This window comes from Myotis nattereri (genome assembly GCF_964212035.1).
Source record: "Myotis nattereri genome assembly, chromosome: 21".
In the NCBI taxonomy this organism is placed as follows: domain Eukaryota; kingdom Metazoa; phylum Chordata; class Mammalia; order Chiroptera; family Vespertilionidae; genus Myotis; species Myotis nattereri.
Genome location: NC_138097.1, coordinates 17415087 through 17437638, shown reverse-complemented (window position 1 = coordinate 17437638; position 22552 = coordinate 17415087). Strand labels below are relative to the sequence as shown.

The 22552-nt window shown below is 59.9% G+C and overlaps 1 protein-coding gene across 2 annotated transcripts in view; it reads left to right on the top strand.

Moving 5' to 3' along the window:
- The window catches only part of OTUD7A (OTU deubiquitinase 7A), a 30220-nt gene extending 9404 nt beyond the window's left edge, over positions 1-20816 (top strand). Inside the window, exons 1-13 of one of the 2 annotated variants that reach the window (XM_081114846.1) lie at positions 6444-6488; positions 7379-7471; positions 8262-8416; positions 8796-8978; positions 9697-9915; positions 10777-10878; positions 11623-11750; positions 12815-12930; positions 13860-13987; positions 14414-14563; positions 16044-16158; positions 16285-16369; positions 17763-20816. In XM_081114846.1, coding sequence (XP_080970972.1) covers positions 8266-8416; positions 8796-8978; positions 9697-9915; positions 10777-10878; positions 11623-11750; positions 12815-12930; positions 13860-13987; positions 14414-14563; positions 16044-16158; positions 16285-16369; positions 17763-19220 — 2835 coding nt within the window. In that variant the 5' untranslated portion in view covers positions 6444-6488; positions 7379-7471; positions 8262-8265 and the 3' untranslated portion in view covers positions 19221-20816. Of the gene's footprint in view, positions 1-6443; positions 6489-7378; positions 7472-8261; positions 8417-8795; positions 8979-9696; positions 9916-10776; positions 10879-11622; positions 11751-12814; positions 12931-13859; positions 13988-14413; positions 14564-16043; positions 16159-16284; positions 16370-17762 lie in introns of those variants that run through there. The other variant, XM_081114847.1, reaches the window with a different exon arrangement.
- Positions 20817-22552: the final 1736 nt, after the last annotated feature.

The window sequence follows — 22552 nt, the reverse complement described above, 5'->3', positions numbered from 1 at the left end:
GTGTAGAAATCTGAGAATCAATGGCAAATGGGGAAAAGTGAGTTCAGTTTTCACAAGGCATGAAGAAAATGACCCTCTAGAAGCTGCCACTTTGCTTTTGGGGTGGGGGGCTCCCCAAAGCATCCCGACCCAGAACCCCACGTTCCTCGGGATCCTGCAAATGAAGCAGGGCGTGGACAGGCCTTCGTGTTGGCTGCTGGTGAACCGACCATGATGGCTTCTTGGACTTGCCTTCAGAGGGCGTCTGGCTCTCACGCAAGCAGTAGCTCTAGCTGCTTGTGGCTGGGCTGCCATTCCAGTGGCCTCGGGCGCCCTGAGCAGCCAGCGCCACCAGCAAGAGCTGGGGCGCCTCCTTCTTGGGTGAAACATCCAGCAGACAGAACAGTGCCCGCAGCAAAGTGGTTGGAGCTCACCGCGGTTTTGCCAGCCACTTGGAAAGGAATCAAAGCGAAAGGGCACAGAACAGGGCCTGGCTCAGTGGACCCAGGATGCCCAAAGCGGGAGAGAGCAGGCCCGGCCGGTGTGGCTCAGTGGTTGAGCGTCAACCTATGAACCAGGAGGTCAGGGTTTGATTCCCGGTCAGAGCACATGCCCACGGTGGGCTCCATCCCCAGCAGGGGGCGTGACGGAGACAACGGATCCATGTCTGTCATCATTGATGTTTCTTTCTCCCTCTCCCTCTTACTTCTTCTCTCTCTAAAAACCCATTTTTAAAAGACATATAAAAAATAAAGAATGAGTGCTGAATTTAGTCAGATATCATTAACAAAAAAAAGATGAGGACTCTGACTTCAAGGTTTCTCATAATGTGTGCGGTGCCTTCCTGGCAGTCTTTTGAAACACCATCTCCAACAGCGTCTCTGAACTTCAGTGGGGTGTGTTTCCTTCTTCTCTGTTTTGCTGTCACATCTTCACTTCCCTTTCTTTGTCCGTAATGAAAAAACGCCGCTCCCTCGCCAAATGCTGAGTGTGCGGTCCGGAACACCTGGTGCGCTGGCATGGGGAAGGTGAGGAGCGTTGCTATGGAAACGAAGCAGGTGAAGGGATGCAGGATCCGAGGTGAGAGGTGGCTGAGGAGGGCCTCTGGGAGGAGACGCTCAGATGAGGCCCAGATGCCGCGCTGGAGGCAGCTGGCCAGGGGCTGGGCTCGGGGTCCTGCACAGCATGGGGTGGGGCCCGTTCCGGAAACAGCAGAGGCCTTGTGTTGGGGTGCCGTGCTCTGTTGGTACTGGAGCAGGGGGTGCACCTACTGCACCATCCTGTCCCTGCTATACTCTTCATGCCTTGGACTGTGTCTTTGTCTTTCTGCCTACCTAACCAGCTTTTAGGACTGTCTGGAAGATGCTCAATGAATGTATAAAGCTAGATGAATGGATGAAGGAATGAATGAATGAATGAATGGGTCGATGGATGGATGGATGGATGAAAGACTGGGCACATTGCAGGTGTTGGGTTCATGACATATCACAATTTATGCCATGAGCTGCGTTTTCTGTTTCATTTTAATATTTTTAAAATAGATTGCCTTGCCCAGCTGGCCTGGCTCAGTGGTTGAGCGTCGATGATGGAGAAACAGGTCGGCTGCCTCCTGCACTCCCCCACTGGGGATGGAGCCTGCAACCCGGGCCTGTGCCCCGACCCGGAATCGAACCGTGACCTCCTGGTTCATAGACTGACGCTCCACCACTGAGCCATGCCGGCCGGGCCGGCCTGCGGTTTCTGAGCAGGTGGGTACAGGATATGTTGTCTCCGTTCCTCCAGAGGCCGGTCCGTTTAAGCATCCTGTCTCCCGGGCGGGACATCTCCTGGTTTGGTCCCTGGCTGCTTCCCTCTTCTTGTTCAGGCCTCAGCCACCTGTCTGGAGTGGCCCTCACCCCTGGAAGACCTGAGCAGCGTCGGTGGTCGGGATGGGTAGGTGGATGGAGGAGTGAAGGAGTGAGCGGTCCCTGGTGCTCCGTGCGCAGCCCTGAGAGGCTGGTAGGAAAGAGAAGCACGCTGTGTTCCAGCGGGGCCCCGGCTGGTGGCAGCGTGGGCAGGTGGCCGGCCCTCACTGCGTCCAGGTCCCCGCTCTGGAGTAAGGACAGCGCGGCCATTGTTGTTGGGCCGATGGGCCACCGCACGGCCGTCGATCTGGGCCAGGGCGGTTCATAGCAGCACAGAGACTCTGCCTGATCCCCTGCTTCTGTGTCTGTCTCCTCACATTGTGCATGCGCGCACACACACACACACACACACACACACACACACTGTACCACACAGACACATAAACACAGAGACACAAACACACACGGTGTATCACAAAGACACACACCACACAGACACACACACAACACATGCTACACACATATGCACACACACCACATAACAGGTTGCACACACACACACACACACACACCAGCCCGCATCCATGTCAAATCAGTCTAAAGGTCTCCATAGCTCATTTTCTCAAATGTCTGCCACTCTGTCCGCCTCTTCTCATTCCTGCTGTCCTGGCTGCAGTCATCGCTGTCTCTCCTTGACCTGAAATACTATTATCTTTTCCACCAAATGTAATTTGAATTGCTCCTAATGGCAGGGGCTGAGACGGGCGGTTAAATCCAGCATCCCCCTCCGCAGCGCCCAATCTGTGTCTATTGTGTTTTCAGCTGGCCCTGGCCCTCTCGCCCCGTTTTTGGATTTGTATAAAATAGAAATCTGAGCCATTTATGTGAGGTCCATGAGAATATCTCAGACCACTTGGCAGTGTATCAATTTGCAATTGTGTCAAGTGAGCATCTAGCCATTGTTTTAGGGGGTCAGGCACATGGATGACCCCACCTAAGGGTCACCGGTGAGTCAGCTGTGCTTGTAATAACGTGTATTTTTTACTTTTTATTGATTTCAGAGAGGAAGAGAGAGGGAGAGATAGAAACAGCAATGATGAGAGAGAATCATTGATTGGCTGCCTCCTGCAAGCCCCCTACTGGGGGTTGAGCCCACAACCTGGGCATGTGCCCTTGACCAGAATGGAACCTGGGACCCTTCAGTCTGCAGGGTGACGCTCTATCCACTGAGCCACACTGGCCAGGGCTGTTCCTGGCCCTGGTTGGCATGTATCCCTCAAGTTGTTTGAAGTAGCCCGAGGAGGGATACAGTGAGCTCCAGCCTCTACCACATCCTCTCTCTGGGCCAGGCACCCTTGACATCGTCACACACATTTTCTGATCTCTTCTCCTCAGTAACCACACGTGGAAGGTGTCGTTTCCATCCTCATTTTGGGGAAGTAGACGTTAACTAACTTGCCCAGGCGTTGGCAACGGAAGAATAAGAACCCTGGCCGTAGCTGCGCCAGTTGGAGGGTCCTGGTGGTCCAGCACCTGGGGCAGCGCCTGTAAGGTCAGCACCCGGGGCAGTGTCTGTAGCTCCAGGACCTGGGGCAGTGCCTTTAGTTTCAGCACCTAGGACAGTGGCCTGTGGACTCAGCACCTGGGGCAGCGCCTATAAGGTCAGCGCCTGGGGCAGTGTCTATACATCCAGGACCTGTGTCAGTGCCTGTAGCAGCGGTTCTCAACCTGTAGGTCGCGACCCCTTTGGCGGTCGAACAACCCTTTCACAGGGGTCGCCTAAATACATCCTGCATATCAGATATTTACATGACGATTCATAACAGTAGCAACATTACAGTTATGGGGTAGCAACGAAAATAATTTTATGGTCGAGGGTCACCACAACATGAGGAACTGTATTAAAGTGTCGCGGCATTAGGAAGGTTGAGAACCACTGGTATAGTTTCAGCACTTCGGACAGCAGCCTGTGAACTCAGCACCCAGGGCAGCACCTATAGTTTCAGCACCTAGGACAGGGGGCCTGTGGATTCAGAACCTGGGAGAGCGTGAGTTCAGCACCAAGGACGGTGTCTGTGGATTCAGCACCTGGGACAGCGCTCGTGGCCCAGGGTCTGGGCTTGTCTGTCGATTCAGCACCTAGGACAGTATCTGGACTCAGCCCCTAGTTCAGTGGCTTGTAGATGGAGCAACCAAGACAGTGTATATTCAGCACCGAGGACAGAATCTATGGCTTCAGGGCCTGGGACCCCACCTGCTGTTCTGCCCTAGACAGGAAGGAGCAGGAGGTGGGCTATGGGCATGAATTACCGGGGTGAGGTTGGGTTTGTAGCGACAGGCGTGGAGGGTGAGGGCCCTCCATCAGATGCACGCCTCTCTCCCCTCTGCTCGCTGTCCCCTGTTCCTGCCTTACCGCTGCTCCTTGGGCTGAGCAGCACCCCCACCCACGTGGCTACCTGGCCGCCAGTCTGTTGGGGACATACCTAAGCCCTCACTGGGCAGAAAACCAACAAACAGGTAAGAACGATGCTTGAAGATACGGAAGCGTTTCCATTAAAATATCATTTCTCGTTTGAGCGTTTCTTTGTGTTGCTTAAAGACTCCAGATCTTAGCTTTTTCTTTTACTTTTTAACTTAATTTTTGTTGAAAGTATTACAGATGTACCCATTCCCCCGCCCCCCCGCCCCCCCCCCCATTGACCTCCTCCACCCCAACCTCCTGTGTTATTTGGAAGCAGGCCTCACGAGTTATGTAGAAGGGTGTGCTAGGTTTGCTCAGCGTTCAGGGACTTGCTGAGTATCTGCCTACCCGAACTGTGGCGTGGCCAGAGAACATCGTTTGTGTGATGTAACCCTTTGACTTTTGTATGATATGCTTCACATCCCAAAATACAATAAGTTCTTTATTTTTAAATAACGTAAGTACTATATTGCCACCCATTGTCATAGAAAAGCTCAAGTGGTAAATATTTTATAAGTGTTCCGTGTGCACTGAAAACATTTGGTAGTCGTCAGCTCTTGAGAGTATAAAATTCTATATGTCCTTTGGGTAAAGTGTGTCAATGGCAAGTTCAGGTCTTTTCTGTCCCTGCTCCTATGACGTGTGATTTTATTATGATGAAGCAATTCTCTTCATCGCCGGTGAATGCCCTCGGCCCCAAAGCCTGTTCTGTCTGACAGTGATCGGCCCCCGCAGTTTTCTGCTGATTGCAATTTGCATAGTGTGTTCCTTTCCCACCGTCTTAATTAAAAATTATTGATGTGAGAGAGGAAGGGAGAAGGAGAGAGAGAGAGAGAAACAACAGTGATGAGAGAGAATCGTGGATCGGCTGCCTCCTGCACGCCCCACACTGGGGATGGAGCCTGCCACCTGGGCCTGTGCCCTGACCGGGAATCGCACCGTGACCTCCTGGTTCCTAGGTCGATGCTCAGCCGCCGAGCCCACCGGCTGGGCACCTGCCTTTTAAATGTCACCTTTTCTGTATCTGTACCTTGCAGACATCTTCCACAGACAGAGTGTTAGTGAATTTCTGTCCTCAGCCTGCCAATTTATCGCTTCTAACTGGAGCATCTGGTGTCTTTACATTTAATTTAATTAGTGGCACATGTAGGTTAGATCTACCCATCTCATCTTGGGCTTGTTCCTTGCTTCACATCTGCTTTCTGCCCCTCTTGTTTATTGCCTTCTTTTGCATGCCTGTAAAAAATCAGCTTTTGGGAAATATGTCAAGAACTCAACCACTTCTCACCACCCCACGGCTGCCGTCCTCACCCGGACCATCCCCCTCCCGTGGCCTCCTGACTCATCGCCTCGCGCCTCTCCTGCCACCCACTCCCCACCCTCCCTCGACCATCTGCTCTCGAGGCAGCAGCCAAAGTCAGCTTCTCACCATGGAAGCTCCCTCATGCTAGGCCTCAGCCCCAAAGGCTGCCACGGCCCTGGCCACTGTGGCTCCGTGGATAGAGCGTCGGCCTGCGGCCGGAAGGGCCCCGGGTTCCACTCCAACTTCAGGGCACAGGCCCAGGTTGTGGGCTCCATCCCCAGTAGGGGTCATGCAGAAGGCAGCCAATCCACGATTCCCTCTCATCATCGATGTCTCTCTCTCTCTCTCTCTCTCTCCCTTCCTCTCTCTCTCTCAAATAAAATCAATAGAAACATATTTTTTTTAAATAAAATGGGGTAGTAACCAAAAGCAAGTATTCTAGGAGAAAAGCACGGGGGTGGGGTGGGCAGGGAACACTTAGAAGGGAGGAATGCAAGGAAAGACCCCCTGCGGTCCTGGCACTAACCTGGCTGATCAGCACCGCGCTTCCCCGTGCTAGTTCTCAGGGAAGCGGGAGGCACTGGGCGAGCCGCCCTTCTGAAGCCAACCAGCGGGGGGGGGGGGGGGGGGCACAGGGAGGGAGGAGATAAAGTCGACGAGTCGGGCGTGCTTGTTGGCCACGCTCCAGGAATTCACACAGTGACTCTTAGGTCAGGAGACACGGGTGCTGACAGCCTCCCCCACGGAGGAAGTGGGAGTGAGCGGCCAGGCCGCAGGGTGAGGCCGCGGGAATGTGTCATTTGCAGGTCATGTAGCCGTGGAGGAGCCCGAGGGACTGAGCAGGGGCTGCAGAGTGGCAGGAGCCCAGGTGCAGTGCTGACCTAGGAGAACATGGCGCCAGGTGAGCTCGGCAGGTGGGCGCAGCCCGGTGGCGCAGGCTGACGGCCAGCGTGGCTCCGTGATGGAGCGTTGACCCGTGAACCAGGAGGTCACAGGTTCCATTCCCGGTCAGGGCACATGCCCGGGTTGCAGCCTCCATCCCCGGTGCAGGGTGTGCAGGAGGCAGCCGATTCATGATTCTCTCTCATCGTGGATGTTTCTCTCTCTCTGTCCCTCTCCCTTCCTCTCTGACATCAATATGGACATTTTTTTAAAAAGAAAGGGCATTCTGACACATGCTGCCAAGCAGGTGAACCCTGAAGACGTTCTGCTGAGCTAACTAGGCCACTCACAAAAGGACACGTGACACACGTCACCTCTGTGAGGCTCCCAGTGTCACCAGCACCAGCCCCAGAGGCAGAACGGCGGTCGCCAGGGGCCGGGGAGGCGACGGGGAGTTCATGTCCAGTGGGTGCCGGGTCTTCGTTTGGGGAAGATTTAAAAAATTCTGGAGGTGGACGGTGGGGGTGGCTGCCCAACAGCAGGAATGCCCTCGGTGCCACCACGTTGCACACATACAAAGGATGAAACGGTAAGTTGCGTGTTACATACGTGTTACTGCAACAAAGAAAAAAAAGCTGAGACGCAGTGTGTCGCTGTGGTGTGTGGTGGAAGGTTACACACAGCTGTGGACTGTGGAAGGTGGAAGGTAGGTGCTGGCTCACACGAGGGACGCTGAGAAGCCCCGGAAGCAGGGGCCGGTGGGCAGGTGTCTGCAGGGAGCGGTGTGGCCGAGGACAGTTGGCCGAGCTCCACAGGCAGCCTCGTGGAGTGACGAGCGGCCACGCCTTCCCCGCCCGCCCGCCCAGGGTGCAGAGAGTAACAAGCTCTTGTCTCTGGTTTGTCCCCCAGGTGGCGGTGACGAGAGAACAGACTCCCGGCCACAGCTCTGGGGCCTGGACGGAGGGAGGAAGACAGTCTCTTAGTTGGTGCCGTAAACATCAGGTCCAATCATTTTCTTCTTTAATATATTTTTATTGTTGATAGTTTCACAGATATCTCCCATTTTCTCCCCCTTTCCTCCCCTCCACAATAATTTTATTTTTAAAAATAATATTTTTAATGATTTCTGAGAGGAAGAGAGAGAGAGAAACATCAGTGATGAGAGAGCATCCTTGATCGGCTGCCTCCTGCACGCCCCCCACTGGGGACCGCTGAGCCACGCAGCCCGGGCCTGTGACTGGGAATCAAGCCGTGACCTCCTGGTTCGTAGGTTGACGCTCGACCGCTGAGCTGCGCTGGCTGCTGAGCCACACTGGCCGGGCAGGTCCAACAGTTTTCTCACCTTCTAGCTACACCGCACAAAAGGGCCCCCCGGAGGAGCCTGGCGGCTTCGACTGTTAGGATTTAACGTCTGACAGGGCGTCGTCCCAAACCCAGCCCAAAACTACGTCCCAGTAGACCTAGCCGGTGTACTCAGTGGATAGAGCGTCGGACCCGGGACAGATGGGTCCCAGGTTCTATTCCCGGTCAAGGTCACGTACCTTGGTTGCAGGCTTGATCCCCGGCCCTGATTGGGGCCAGTGCAGGGGGCAACCAGTGGATGTGTCTCTCTCACATCGATGTTTCTCTCCCCCCCGCCCCCCCGGCCTCCCTTTCACTCTAAAAATCAATGGAAAAGTAACCTTGGATAAGGATGAACACTATATATATATAAATCCCCCAGCAGCGGGAGGGGCTCCGCGTGCCTGGGCACACGGCCGCGCCCTGACCCCGCTCCCCGCCTTCCCCGCAGATGGATGGTTTCTAGCCTGCTCCCCAACCCCCCCTCGGCCGAGTGCTGGGCGGCCCTCCTGCGCGAGCCCATGACGCTTGATATGGACGCGGTCCTGTCAGACTTTGTTCGGTCCACGGGGGCAGAACCTGGTCTGGCCAGAGACCTGCTGGAAGGTAGGCCCCTCCTTGCCCCCACCTCCCTCTCGGGAGCCCCCCCACACCCGGGCGAAAGGGAAGAGGCCTGTCACCGGGCAGCCGTGGCACATGGACTCCAGAATGTGAGAGAAGGTGATGGTGGGAACATGATTTTTGCTATTTTTAAAATATATTTTTATTGATTTGAGAGAGGAAGGGAGAGGGAGAGAAACATCTATGATGAGAGCGAGTCACTGATCAGCTGCCTCCTGCAGGCCCCCTACTGGGGATGGAGCCCACGACCCCAGCATGTGCCCTGACCGGGAATGGAACCGTGACCTCCTGGTTCATAGGTCGGCTGACGCGCAACCACGGAGCCACGCCGGCCGGGCCACCTCCCGTCCTTTCTCGTCCACAGGCAAAAACTGGGACCTGACGGCCGCCCTGAGCGACTATGAGCAGCTCCGGCAGGTGCACACGGCCAACCTCCCGCACGTGTTCAACGAGGGCCGGGGCCCCAAGCCGCCCGAGCGCGAGCCAGCCCAGCCCGGGCACAAGGCGGAGCGGGCCTGCCTGCCGAGACAGGACGACATCGCCCAAGGTGCCCGCCGGGGTCCCAGCCCGGCCGCCGGGTCCCCTGCTGTCTCGCCCCACCCAGTGCCCGAGCCCCAAAGTCCGCCTCCTGCTCAGGCTGTCCCCTGCAGAACCCCTTCCGAGTCTGGGTTTCCCGTTTTAAACTCAAAAGAAAAAGTAAAACTCTGAGCAAACGTCTAAAGAAAAATTGGGCCCTGGCTGGTTGGGCTCAGTGGATAGAGCATCGGCCTGTGGACCAAAGGGTCCCGGGTTCGATTCCGGTCAAGGGCATGTACCTTGGTTCCAGGCTCCTCCTCAGCCCATGCAGGAGGCAACCCGTCGATGTTCCTCTCTGTCTGTCCCTCTCTCTCCCACTCTCTCTAAACATCCATCAGCTCGATCCCCAGTAGGGGGCGTGCAGGAGGCAGTGGGTCCATGATTCTCCCTCATCATATTATTAATTTTCTTACTAAGACGATTCTAATCACTTGGATTTTCTAACTCTATAGTCCTAGCATCTGAAATCATTTCACATTCTTTCTATTTACACAACGAAATCCATGTGTCTCCTGTTGCACTAGGTCACACACACGTATGCGCACGCACGCACGCACACACGCATGCACGCACACAACCCGCCAACCTGTGGTGACTGAGCGCTGAGTTTGATTCTGTTTGCTGGGCCCCAGGGTCCCAGCCGAATTAGAACCTCAGTCTCCCCTCTCCCCCCCACCCCCGCCCCGCAGAAAAGCGCCTGTCCCGGGGCATCTCCCACGCCAGCTCGGCCATCGTGTCCCTGGCGCGGTCCCACGTGGCCAGCGAGTGCAGCAGCGAGCAGTGCCCCCTGGAGATGCCCATCTACACCTTCCAGCTGCCGGACCTGAGCGTGTACAGCGAGGACTTCAGGAGCTTCATCGAGCGTGACCTGATCGAGCAGGCCACCATGGTGGCCCTGGAGCAGGCAGGTGAGCGGGCCGGTCTCACTGACCACAGGGAGCAGGAGAGACGGTGTGGCCCTGGCTGGTGTGGCTCAATGGTCAGAGTGTCCGCCCACGCACCGAAGGGCCACGGGTTCGAGTCCCCGTAAAGGACACATTGCTGGGTTGCAGAGTCTATCCCGGGTCCTGGTTGGGGCGCACGTGGGAGGCAGCCAATGCTGTGTCTGTCACATCGGAGTTTCTCTCTCTCCTTTCCCCTCTCCCTTCTCCTCTCTAAGCATGTCCTAGGGTAAGAATTAAAAAATAAAAGAAAGAAAAAGTAGCCAGAAAACCCTCTAGTCGGTGTGGCTCAGTGGATAGAGCGTTGGCCTATGGACTGAAGGGTCCCAGGTTCTATTCTCAGTCAAGGGCACATGCCCAAGTTGTGGGGCGTGCAGGAGGCAGCTGATCCATGATCCTCTCTCCTCATTGATGTTTCCTTCTCTCCCTCTCCCTCCCTCTCTGAAATCAATAAAAACTATCTTTAAAAAGATGGAAACCCCTGAGGTTTATGCCAACGTAGCAAACACACCCCCGCTGGTGCCGCCGGCTCCAAGCCTCTGTTCTGAAGTGAGCTTCTCGCCCGGCTGGTGTGGCTCAATAGTTGAGCATCGGCCTATGAACCAGGGGGTCATGAGTCAATTCCCCATCAGGGCACATGCCTGGGCTGCGGGCTCCATCCCCAGTAGGGGGCGTGCAGGAGGCAGCCGATCCATGATTCTCTCTCATCATTGATGTTTCCCTCTCTCCCTCTCCCTTCCTCTCTCTCTCTCTCCCTCTCCCTTCCTCTCTGAGATCAGTAAGAATCAATTTTAAAAAGAGCGAGGACTAAAGCGCGCTTCTCTGCAGGTCGCCTGAACTGGTGGTCCGCAGCGTGCACCAGCTGCAAGCGGCTCCTTCCCTTGGCCACGACGGGCGATGGGAACTGCCTCCTGCACGCGGCCTCCCTGGGTGAGCTCCGTGGGCGGGAGGGGGGCGGTGCCCAGGCCTGCTCTGGGCATGGGGAAAGCAGACACCGCTCAGCAGAGCCACGCACCTTGCTGCCACCAGGAAGAGTCCCCAGCAATCCCGCTGTTCTTGCCAAGCGCCAGGCCGGTTTAGGGGTGGGGTGTGGAGTGGGGGGCGCGAAACATAGAAAACACACGAGGAAAGACCTGTCGTGATAGAAGGAGGCCTGAGTGGAACTGCCGGGATGGGGATCTAGAGAAATCAAAGGGGACTTCCTGGAGGAGGCGGGGTTTTACTGAGACTCGAAAGCATGGGAAAGAGGCCCAGCCGGCATGGCTCAGGGGTTGAGCGTGGACTTTGGGGTTTGATGCCAGGTCAGGGCACGTGCCCAGTCCGGTTGCAGGCTTGTAGGAGCATGCTGGAAGCAGCCAATCAATGGTTCTCTCTCATCATTGATGTTTCTCCCTTTCCCCCTCTCCCTCCCTGTCTCTGAATTCAATAAAAATATATATTTTTTAAAAGGGGACATTTCAGGCAGGGAGCCCACATGGGTAAAGCATGAAGGCGGGAATTTACAGGGCACGTGGCGGCCGGGAGCGCTGCGGGCAGATCACGAGGGACCAGCAGCGAGGGGTGGGTTAGCTCTGTGCGCAAACGTGGGAGGCGCACCCGTTAAGTCTGGGCGGCTGGCGCCCCTCCCGGCGTGTCCCCCTCCTCACACACACCTGGTCCCCGCCCCCGCTGCAGGCATGTGGGGTTTCCACGACCGCGACCTGGTCCTGCGGAAAGCGCTGTACACCATGATGCGGACGGGGGCCGAGCGGGAAGCCCTGAAGCGGAGGTGGCGGTGGCAGCAGACGCAGCAGAACAAGGAGGTGGGTGCCGCCGCCCCCCTTTCCCCGGGACCCCACCTCCCCCGGGCGCAGCTGTGGGCGCCCCCATTCGGGAGCTGGGCCCAGGGCCAAGGCGGAGTGGCTTCTGGGGCGAGTAGGGCACCGTCAGCCTCAGAGGTGGACCCGCTGAGGATGAGCCCAACCAGTGAGCCGTTCCCAGCGTGGGGCACACGCCCCCAGGGGGCAGCTCGAGAATGCCTTATTCACAGTGAATGGCTCGCATTCCTTAGGGTTCGGGGGCCTCATATGCAGGCTGTGAATATATACTGTGGCATGTTTATGCATCTCCGTTCTCTGTGATGTGTTTTGAAACTTTATCTGCTATTTTTCATATCCCTTCACATTATTATTATTTAACAATTCCTTAGTGAGTTCTGCCTCAGTCCGTCCACTGTCCTTTCGTCCTTTTGCTTTTCTCTCTCGTGGACGCCATGTCCTTTGGCAGCGGGTTGAGACCGAGCTCATGGCCTCTGAGGCCTCCTCCACGTGAACAGGGGTTCACTTTTTGAATAAGAAGAATTCTGTGTCACGGGGCGGGGGGCCCAGGATGTCAGAGATGCCCAGGGGTGCGTGGCTGGAACAAGGCGGGAAGCACTGGCCTGGCCCTAACCAGTGAGCACGCGTCCGCTCCCACCAACGAATGACAAAGACCCACCGTCTCCGCTCTCAGGCCCCCTGTCCGCCTGCTGGTGGGGGTTCAGGGCCACGTGCAGCCCCGCCCGTGGTGCTGAGACGCCAGGGCCCTGCCCACCTGCACGCTGGCATGTGGCTGTCCCTGCAGGAGGGATCTGCCTGCCGTGTTGGATGCTGGCCCGCTGGCCCTTTAGGCTTTTTCGTGGCCGGCCCAGGCCTCGTGCCTGTGCAGGCGCCCCCCTGGGTGCTGGGCGGACCCCCAATGGCACTGAAAGGAGATTGGGGTTCTGAAAACTATTGTCAGACATGAGGACAGTCGGTGGCGACTCACAGGTGTGCCCGCCAGCGGGCTGCCCAGCGGACCTGGCCGGGAGGGGAGGGGCCGTGCCCCCTGACCCCGCGTCCTGTGCCAGTCAGGGCTGGTGTACACCGAGGACGAGTGGGAGCGCGAGTGGACGGAGCTGCTCAAGCTGGCCTCCAGCGAGCCGCGCACGCACTTCAGCAAGAACGGCGGCGGCTCGGGCGGGGGGTAAGTGCCGCCCCCTCTCCGGGGCCAGGGCCGGGGCGGGGGGAGCGGAACCAGGGAGCACGTGGCACCCCAAGATCGGGGACACAGACACTCCTGCCTCCAGACTAGATTCCACTCGGGATGAAGGTCTCGGAGCCCGCTCTGCCCCGAGCGGGGGGTGAGCCCAGCAAGCGGGGGGGGGTGTGAGCCCAGCGGGGGGGCGGGAGAGGGCCATCCTGTCACTTCCCCTCATACACTGCGGGCCGAGTCCAGGCAGCCTTCTCGCCGCCCTCGTCCACGGGGGTATTTCTGAGAAAGCCCCTCAGCCCTGGCTGGTGCGGCTCAGTGGATAGAGTGTCGGCCTGCAGACTGAAGGGTCCCAGGTTCATTCCCGGTCAAGGGCACATGCCCGGTTGCGGGCTCAATCCCCAGTAGGGGGCGTGCAGGAGGCAGCCGATCCATGATTCTCTCATCATTGATGTTTCTCTCTTTCCCTCTCCCTTCCTCTCTGACATCAATAAAAAAAAGAAAAGAAAGCCCTTCAGACCTGGTAGCCATGGCCCCAGCGGCCGGTCAGCAACGCTGGGGCGAACCTCACCCTGAGCGGGAGGACTGAGCCCAAGAGCTAGAAGCAGAGGGGGGCCAGGATGCCAGCCTGCCTCCTGCCCCTGCTGTGTCCCCTTAACCCCCCAGAGGGCCACCCCCTGTGTTCCCATGAGCTCTGAGTGGCTTCCTCTGCCACCAGGAAGACCTCCGGGCGTGGAGGGGTGGAGGGGTGGAGGGGTGGAGGGCCGGGACGTGTGTGTCTGTCATCAGTGGGGAGCATGGCAGGAAGATGGACTCAGTGGCGCTGGTCAGGGTCCATGGAGGTCCGATCAGAGGGAGGCGTCCGGTCTCCAACACCCCCCTCCCATCGGCGCGGTGACAGCTGGCCTTGCTCTGCCCCGCAGTGTGGACAACGCCGAGGACCCCGTGTACGAGAGCCTGGAGGAGTTCCACGTGTTCGTCCTGGCCCACATCCTGAGGAGGCCCATCGTGGTCGTGGCCGACACGATGCTGAGGGACTCTGGCGGGGAAGGTGCGTCCCCACGTCACAGAGCAGGACTGCGGGTGGGTGAGCGGCCGTGACCTCGAGAAACCAAAGGGGACCTCCTGGAGGAGGTGGGTTTTACCTGAAGAACTTGGGAGCCTGCAAACCGGCCGGTGTGGCTCAGTGGCTGAGCGTCGTCCTATGAGCCAGGAGGTCATGGTTCGGTTCCCGGTCAGGGTTCCATCCCCAGTAGGGGGCGTGCAGGAGGCAGCCGATCCATGATTCTCTCCATCATGGATGTTTCTCTCTCCCTCTCCCTTCCTCTCTCTCAAGTCAATTTTTTAAAACACATATGGAAACTGAAGCCCCTCCAGGAAACCCTTGGAGGAACCGGGGTCCCGTCGCCCCTGGGGGTGAGGGTGCCGTCCACGTTGTCCCTGCGGGCTCCCCACACCCTCCCCTCTGTGTCCACAGCCTTCGCCCCGATCCCGTTCGGAGGGATCTACCTGCCCCTGGAGGTGCCTCCCAACCGGTGCCACTGCTCCCCCCTGGTCCTCGCCTACGACCAGGCTCACTTCTCCGCCCTGGTGTCCATGGAGCAGCGGGACCAGCAAAGGGAGCAAGGTAGGCCCGCCCCCACCACAGGGCCCTGCAGGCTCCGCGAGGGGCTGGGAGCCTCCCCGGAAGCACGCCGGGATTTCTGGTCAGGGCACAGGCCCGGGTTGTGGGCTTGGTCCCCAGTGGGGGCCGTGCAGGAGGCAGCCGATCCATGACTCTCCCTCATCACGGATGTTTCTCTCTCCCTCTCCCTGTCCCTCCTAAACACTGGGGACCGGGAAGTAGCCAGGGGTGGGTAGGCCTCTCCTTACGCCCAAGGTGCCCCCACAGAAACGCCTTAAGCCGCTTATTGTTCTAGAACAAAGGCTTCCGATTCCCCTGCTTTAAAGAGCCCCCAGTTTGTTTACAATGTGTCCTCGCCCCAGCCGGTGTGGCTCAGTGGATAGAGCGTCGTCCCGAGGACTGAAGGGTCCCGGGTTCGATTCCGATCAAGGGCAGGTTGGATTCCCAGCCTGGGCCGTGGTGGGGAGGCGGCCCACCCATGCGTCCCTCCCATTGCTGTCTCTCTGCCTCCCCCCCCCCCCGCCCTTCCGTTCTCTCTAAAAAACTCCGTGGGAAATGTCCTCGGGGAGGAGTGACAGCAACAACACTGTCGCCCGTGGCTCGTGTCCTGGACCCCGTGTTCGCGGGCTGGGTGGGGGCTGGAGGGTCCCTTCCCCCGGGCTGCACGTCCTCCTCAGCAGCACTAGAGGGCAGCCTTGAGGCGGTGCGGGGAGATGCAGGCGCCGCGCTCAGCCCTAGATCCTGCTGGTTTAGTGGCCTTTTGTTCTTGCCCGGAATCCTGGGGGACGGACAGGGGGCCTGGCCAGCCCTGGGGGGAGGGGAGGAAGGAGGAGGCGGCAGGCCCAGGGCAGGGGCGGGGCCTGGGGCTCGCTGACCCCAAAGGCTCACGGGGGCCTGGATCAGGGCCAGGCCACATCTGGCCGGCAGGGGAGGCGCAGGGGAGAGGCCGAGGACTCGCCCTGAGAGAGGCGGCCCAGGCCCCGGGCTGTGGGCTCGGCCCCTGGCCCACCTGTGGGGGTGCCGGCCACAGCTGCTTCCCAGGCGGGTGGGAGGCGGAGGTGGAGCCCCGCTGTGAGAGGGCGGGTGCACCAGGCCTGCGCCTGCCCCCACGCCTGCGAGGGGCCTTTTCTGTGCCCCGTTTTCCCCGGGAGAGGAATACACACGCCCACTGCGGACACAAACCGTGGGCAAGTCCCCACACAACTCTGCCTGCGAGATGGGAACGCCGTGCGCTGCGCGCCGCGGAGTTAATTACACGCCCTGTGTGGGTCCCTGGGAAACCCCGGGAACCCCGGCCCGGCCGCCGAGTCCTGTGATCCTAGCCCCGCGCGCACAGATGTTGTCTGCTCCCTGGGCTTGACTCAGTCACGGAGACATCTGGCCTTGGAACTCCCTTTCCCGTGCCCCCTGGGGTTGCGGGGCGGGGGCGGGGGGGTCCATCCGCCCTGGGCCACCTGGCACCCGGCTCTGTCTTCTGCTCCAGCCGTGATCCCGCTGACGGACTCGGAGCACAAGCTGCTGCCGCTGCACTTCGCGGTGGACCCGGGAAAGGACTGGGAATGGGGCAAGGACGACAGCGACAACGCGCGGCTGGCGCAGTAAGCCCTGCCCTGCGCCCCTCCTCCCGCCCCAGACGCCCCCCGCCTGCGCCCTGGCTGCCCCTGCCCCTCCCCCGACTGCCGGCAAGCCATTCATGGTTCACTCGGCTTCTTCCTTCCCTGCAGCCTGATCCTGTCGCTGGAGGCCAAGCTGAACCTGCTGCACAGCTACATGAACGTGACGTGGATCCGGATCCCCTCGGAGACGCGGGTGAGCCTGGCGCGGGCCCCGGGGGCGACCGTGCGCACGCGGCCCTGGGCTGGGCGCCCAGCAGAACCGAGGCTTCCTCCCAAGCACTGGGTCCGGGCTACGCGGGGGGACCCCACCCCCGGCCCAGCCTCGCAGGGAACCTCCGGCCCCCCAGGCTCTGGCGGGTCGAACTTCCGGCGGTTCCCAGTGCGCATGGTTGCGCGGGCAAGCGCAGCTCCTGCCGGGGGATTTTTTCTCTCCTGCATTTTCCCCGGGAGAGAATACACACGCCCATTCCGCAAACAAACCGTGGGCAAGTCCCCGCACACACGAGGTCTACGAGATGCGGACCAGGTGCTGCGCGAGGCGGAGTTCATGAGGCCGCGTGCGCGTCCTTGGGAAGCCGGGGAACCCGCGCTGGTCCCCACGCACCCCGCGTCTCTCCCCCGCTTTCCGGTGCCGACAGGGAGTCCCTCTAAGTGTCTGGCTGATATTTTGTTAGCTCAGGAGTGACTTCCCAGGGAAAGGGACTTGTTTAAAAAAAAAAAAAAAAGCATACAAATACTTGGTCCTCCCAGACGTCAGTTCATTGGTCGTAAAGCGGGGATGATGTTCGAGGCAGTCTCGGGGCCCAGGCCACGGGGGCGCTGCTCCTAGCGCTGTCACACTTCAAGCTTTACCTGTATTGTGTTAAATATTTTTTATTGATTTTTAGAGAGAGGTCGGGAGAGGGAGAGAGAAAAACATCCACGATGAGAGAGAATTTTGGATCGGCTGCCTCCTGCATGCCCCACACTGGGGATCAAGCCCGCAACCCGGACATGTGCCCTGACGTGGAATGGAGCTGGGGACCTCGTGGTTCATGGGTGGACGCTCACCCATTGAGCCATGCCGTCTGGGCCCTTTACCTGGATGTAATCCTCACAGCGGGCCGGTATCATACCCATTTTACGGATGGCACACGTGACAGTCGGTGGCAGCCTGGCTCCCGGGTTCTGCATGCCCGTCGGGGGCCCGCAGTCTGCTCCGCGCTGCTGAGGGTGTACCTGCCCGGGACGGGAGAGGCGTGGAGGCAGCGCCTCCCAACCTAGAATCCGGAGGCTCCGGGCTGGGCGCAGCTCGGCTCTGCAATGAGCAGGTCCAGGCCGTGGTGACCCCCACATCCGACACGGGGCCCTGAGCAGACAGCCAGGCAGGGCCCTTCCCACCCTCGGGCACCTGAGCCACTGCGCTCCCCGCGGAAGGGCCTCACCTGAGTTCACCAGAGCTGCCCTGGGGCTCGGGACCGCGATGCCCGCCCCCGGTAGCAAGCGCAGGGCAGGGACAGGGTCTCTCTCGTGGGTCCCACGCGGCGACAGCTCCTCTCTGAGCCTCCTCCTGCCCCGCCCTCCCTGTCTGCCTCCTCCTCCCGCAGGCCCCGCTGGCGCAGCCGGAATCCCCGACGGCCTCCGCGGGCGAGGACGTGCAGTCCCTGGCCGACTCCCTGGACTCGGACCGCGACTCGGTGTGCAGCAATTCCAACAGCAATAACGGCAAAAACGGCAAGGACAAGGAGAAGGAGAAGCCGCGCAAGGACAAGGACAAGACCCGCGCCGACTCCGTGGCCAACAAGCTGGGCAGCTTCAGCAAGACGCTGGGCATCAAGCTGAAGAAGAACATGGGCGGCCTGGGCGGCCTGGTGCACGGCAAGATGGGCCGCGCCGGCTCCGCCAACGGCAAGAGCGGCGGCGGCGGGGACGCGCCCGAGCGCGCCAAGGACCGGAAGGCCAAGTCGCGCAAGGGCAGCAAGGAGGATTCGGGCGCGTCGGCCAGCACCTCGCCGTCGGAGAAGACCACGCCGTCGCCCGCGGAGAAGGACAAGGCGGCGGGCGCGTCGCCAGCGGACAAGGGCGGCGGGCCGCGGAGCGACTCCTGGAAGTACAGCACCGACGTCAAGCTGAGCCTCAACATCCTGCGCGCCGCCATGCAGGGCGAGCGCAAGTTCATCTTCGCGGGCCTGCTGCTCACCAGCCACCGGCACCAGTTCCACGAGGAGATGATCGGTTACTACCTGACCAGCGCGCAGGAGCGCTTCAGCGCCGAGCAGGAGCAGCGCCGCCGCGAGGCCGCCACCGCCGCCGCCGCCCCGGCCACCGCCAAGCGGCCGCCCCGCAGGCCCGAGCCCGAGGGCGCGCCGGCCTCCGAGCGCGCATCGCCCGGCCCGCCGGCTGGGCCTCCCACGCAGCTGGTGCTCAAGTTCAAGGAACGCCCGAGCCCAGGACCAGCGACGGGCACGCGGGCTGCGCGCGCAGCGGCTGGCGGCACGGCCTCCCCGGGCCCTGGGGGCACACGGCGTGCGGGTGCCAGCGGACCCGTCCCCGGGCGCAGCCCCCCGGCGCGCCAGAGCATCATCCACGTGCAGACCGCAGGCGCGCGGGACGAGACGTGCGCCCCGGCTGTGGGTGCGCTGCGGCCATGCGCCACGTACCCGCAGCAGAACCGCTCGCTGTCCTCGCAGACCTATAGCCCCGCGCGCGCCGCCGCCCTGCGCACCGTCAACACCGTGGAGTCGCTGGCGCGTGCCGTGCCCGGGGCCCTGGCATGCGCGGCGGGGGCGGCCGGCGCGGCCGAGTCCAAATCGCAGACCTACACCAACGGCTTCGGCGCCACGCGCGACAGCCTGGAGTTCGCGGACGCCGACGCGCCAGCCGTACGCTCGAACAGTGAGGGTGGCCGCGGCGGCGGCGGCGGCGGCGGGCCGGGCCCGGCGCAGCAGCGGTGCCAGCGGGAGAACTGCTCCTTCTACGGGCGCGCGGAGACCGAGCACCTGTGCTCCTACTGCTACCGGGAGGAGCTGCGGCGGCGGCGCGAGGCGCGCGGGGCCCGGCCCTGAGCGCGCGCCCCGGGGAGGACCGCTTTCCATGCGCTCCGTGTCTTTTTTTTTTACGCGCCCTGGTCACCCGGAAGGCCGGCCGGCGACCCCCGTGTCAGTGTCGTGTACGTACGTGTCGGGTCCCACGTTCCTACTGGTGCCTGAACCTACACTGACGCCACTCAGGTAGTAGACGGATAGGAGACAAGTCATACCGCCGGCAGTGGGTGCGCGCGCTCGCGTCCGCCTCGTCCCGTGGACACTCATAGCCATTGCAAGAGTATTTTTGTTCCGAAATAAAGGAAATTTGCAGCCCTTTGTTTTTAGAAGGGAGTGTTTTACATGCTTTTATTTTTATTTTTCCCTTTTTCCTAAGTCAGCCACTGACCTCTTCCATGCAGTGGTCACGTGTGTGCGCTCGGGACCACCCGGATGGAGAAGCGAAGGCGCGCGAGGCCGGGGACTGCGCGGTGGCCCCTCCGTGGTGGGCGCCACCTGCTTCCCCTCCCGGGTCCCTGGAGGAGAGGAGGCACTTGGCCTGGCGCCCACGCCCTGGTGGTTCCCTGCGGCCCTTTAGGCTCCATCTCATAAGCAACACCTCCCCCCACAGGGCCCCGCCCCCGCTGGAGCACCGCTCACACTGCCATTGGCCTCGGGCGCCGCCGCTGTCAGGATGGGCACCGGACAACCTACCTCGCAGGGCGTGGGTGAGGTGTAGCGATGGCCCCGGGGATGGGCGGCTCAGGCGGCAGGAGCTGCAAAGACACCTTAGGTCCAGAAAGCAAGGTTCTGAACCGCCCACTTGGAGTTGCCCGCCTCCGAGCAAGGACGCCAGCCTGCTGCCCCGTTTCTCCTCCGAAGACACTTCCGTGCAGGCCTGTGGCCGGTGCCCCAGGAGAGAGGCGAGGCACGGACCCTCTGGTCACTGTGGCAGCCCCCACCAGGCGAGGCTGCTGGGACACCAGGCTGCGCCCCTTTCCCCGGGGAGGAAGCCCACCCCCACCCCCCACCCCCCACCCCGCATCTGTCTGGGTTCAGCCAGTACAGGACAGCCATTCCTATTGGGGGGCGGGGGAGCTCCTCATCCACAGGCCAGGGGTCCCCCTGCCTGCGGCTCCACACCACATGGAGGGGGCAGCCCCCTCCCTGAGCAGTCCCCTTTTTTTGGTGCCTCCTACATTTCTTGAGGAAAAAAACAAAACAAAACAAAAAAAAAATGTGTCCTTAGCTATAGCCTGTTTTGCGCAGCAATATGCAGCCTCTTGCGCCCAAGATTACCTCTGGAGATCGCGGCCCTGGTCCAGGACGCAGCGTCCACCCTGCCTCGCGGAGGGGAGCCCTTGTTTCCAAGGGAAACGAAGAAGATGGGGGAGTCCTCGCCAGCCTCTCAGGAGGGCCTCCGGGAACCCTCAAACCGGACACGCACAGAGTGTACCCTCAGGACGGGCAGGAGGCAGACCAGCTCGCCATCAGCCAGCGTCTCCTCCAGAAAAGGACGCTAATCCCGGACATAAAGAGCAGCAAAAAAAAAATTATATACATATATATATATACACACACGGGGAGGGGGGTATTTTTTACTTGTTTGAAGAATTATAATAAACTAATTTGAGTATCTCCTGTGAGTAATTCTTTCTTGCTTTTTGTTTGTTTTTAAAATATGTTTTTGTTGATTTCAGAGAGGGAGGGAGAGGGAGAGAGAGAACCATCAATGATGAGAGAGAATCACGGACCGGCTGCCTCCTGCACGCCTCCTACTGGGGATCCAGCCCGCAACACGAGACCATGTGGGGTGTGTGTGTGTGTGTGTGTGTGTGTGTGTGTGTGTGTGTGTGTTTTCTTGGGTGGAAGGAAGAAAAACCGCCCGCTTCCTGATGGACAGACCCGGTGGGCGGGGCACTGGGGCCAAGGTCAGCCCAGTGCTGCCCCCTGGTGGTGAGGCACATATAAGCATCAACCAATGAATGCTTAGTAAGTGGGACCACAAAGCCGTCTCTCTCTCTCTCTCTCTCTCTCTCTCTCTCTCTCTCTCTCTTCCCTCTTCCCCCCTCTCTCTAAAATCAATAAATACACTTTAAAAAAAAAAAAAAAAACCCTGTAAGCTCTCCTAAATGATACAGCTGTTTTTGTATCTTTCGCAGCTTCCGGCTGCAAATCCCCACACACAATCCTTACAAGCCTAGGACTTGAGGGGGTCCCTTTCCCCCAAGACCAACCTGCTCGTGGGAAGAGCAGGTTCCCCGGCCTCTGCGTGGGAGCGAGAGAGACACAGGCCTTCCGGTGTGTGTGTGTGTGTGTTGGGGGGGAGGGGGTGTCTTTCCTGGGACTTCCCTCTCACGCCCACTCTTCCTCTTTCCCTTGGATCTCGTGCCTTGTGGTTCCAGAAGTCAGGATGCGACAGGAACGGGGGTGGCCCGGGGCTGCCGGAGAGCAGCCTGGCCTCTGATGTGGGGCGCACAGGGCTCAGTTCGGGGAGCGACTCTGTGCCTACGGAAGGCACCTGGCCAGCGGTGCAAGGCTGGGTGCCGGCAGGGACCTTCGAGGCGAGCTTGGGCCGGAGGGAGTTTCCCAGGGGGTCACGTGACGTCCCCTCGTGGGACAGGAGGTCACAGGACATCCCCATCCACCCACAGGAGGGTTTGTGGGCCCCAGGGGGCACGCACAGCTTCTGTCCCGAGGATGTGGACCATCTGGCTCGTTTTCCCCCCAGGTCTGCTCTCTGCTCAGTGGCTTTGCTGTCTTGGGGTGCTCCCCGCCCCGATCTGCAGCCTTAGCCCCCAGGCCCCCCCCCCCCACTTCAGGGTGAAAGGCCCAGCATCCAAGAGGGAGGGCAGCCAGGCAACATTCAGGACACTCGGTCGTGCAGCCCCGAGGGCACGCTCACCCGAAAACCTCCCTCACTGCTTCTTGGCAGTCGAAATAGAACTGGGCATCCTGCGTTTTTATTGTTATTTATTTTATTTTTGAAAATATGTTATTTAATTGATTTCAGAGAGGGAGGGGGAGTGGGAGAGAGAGAAACATCCGTGACGAGAGAGATGCCTCCTTCTCGTTCTCACCGGCAGAGGTTGAAACCTGCAGAGACGCCCGGCCGGGGTGGCTCCGTGGCTCCGTGGCTCCGTGGCTGAGCGTGGACCTCTGAACCAGGAGGTCACAGTCCTTCCATTCCCGGTCAGGGCACAGGCCCGGGGTGCTGGCTCGATCCCCAGTGTGGGGCCTGCAGGAGACAGCCGGTCCATGATTCTCTCTCATCATGGAGGTTTTCCTATCTCTCTCTCTCTCTCCCTGCCTCTCTCTGAAATTTAAAAAAAAAATAAAAAAAAATCTAGCCCTGACCGGTTTGGCTCAGTGGA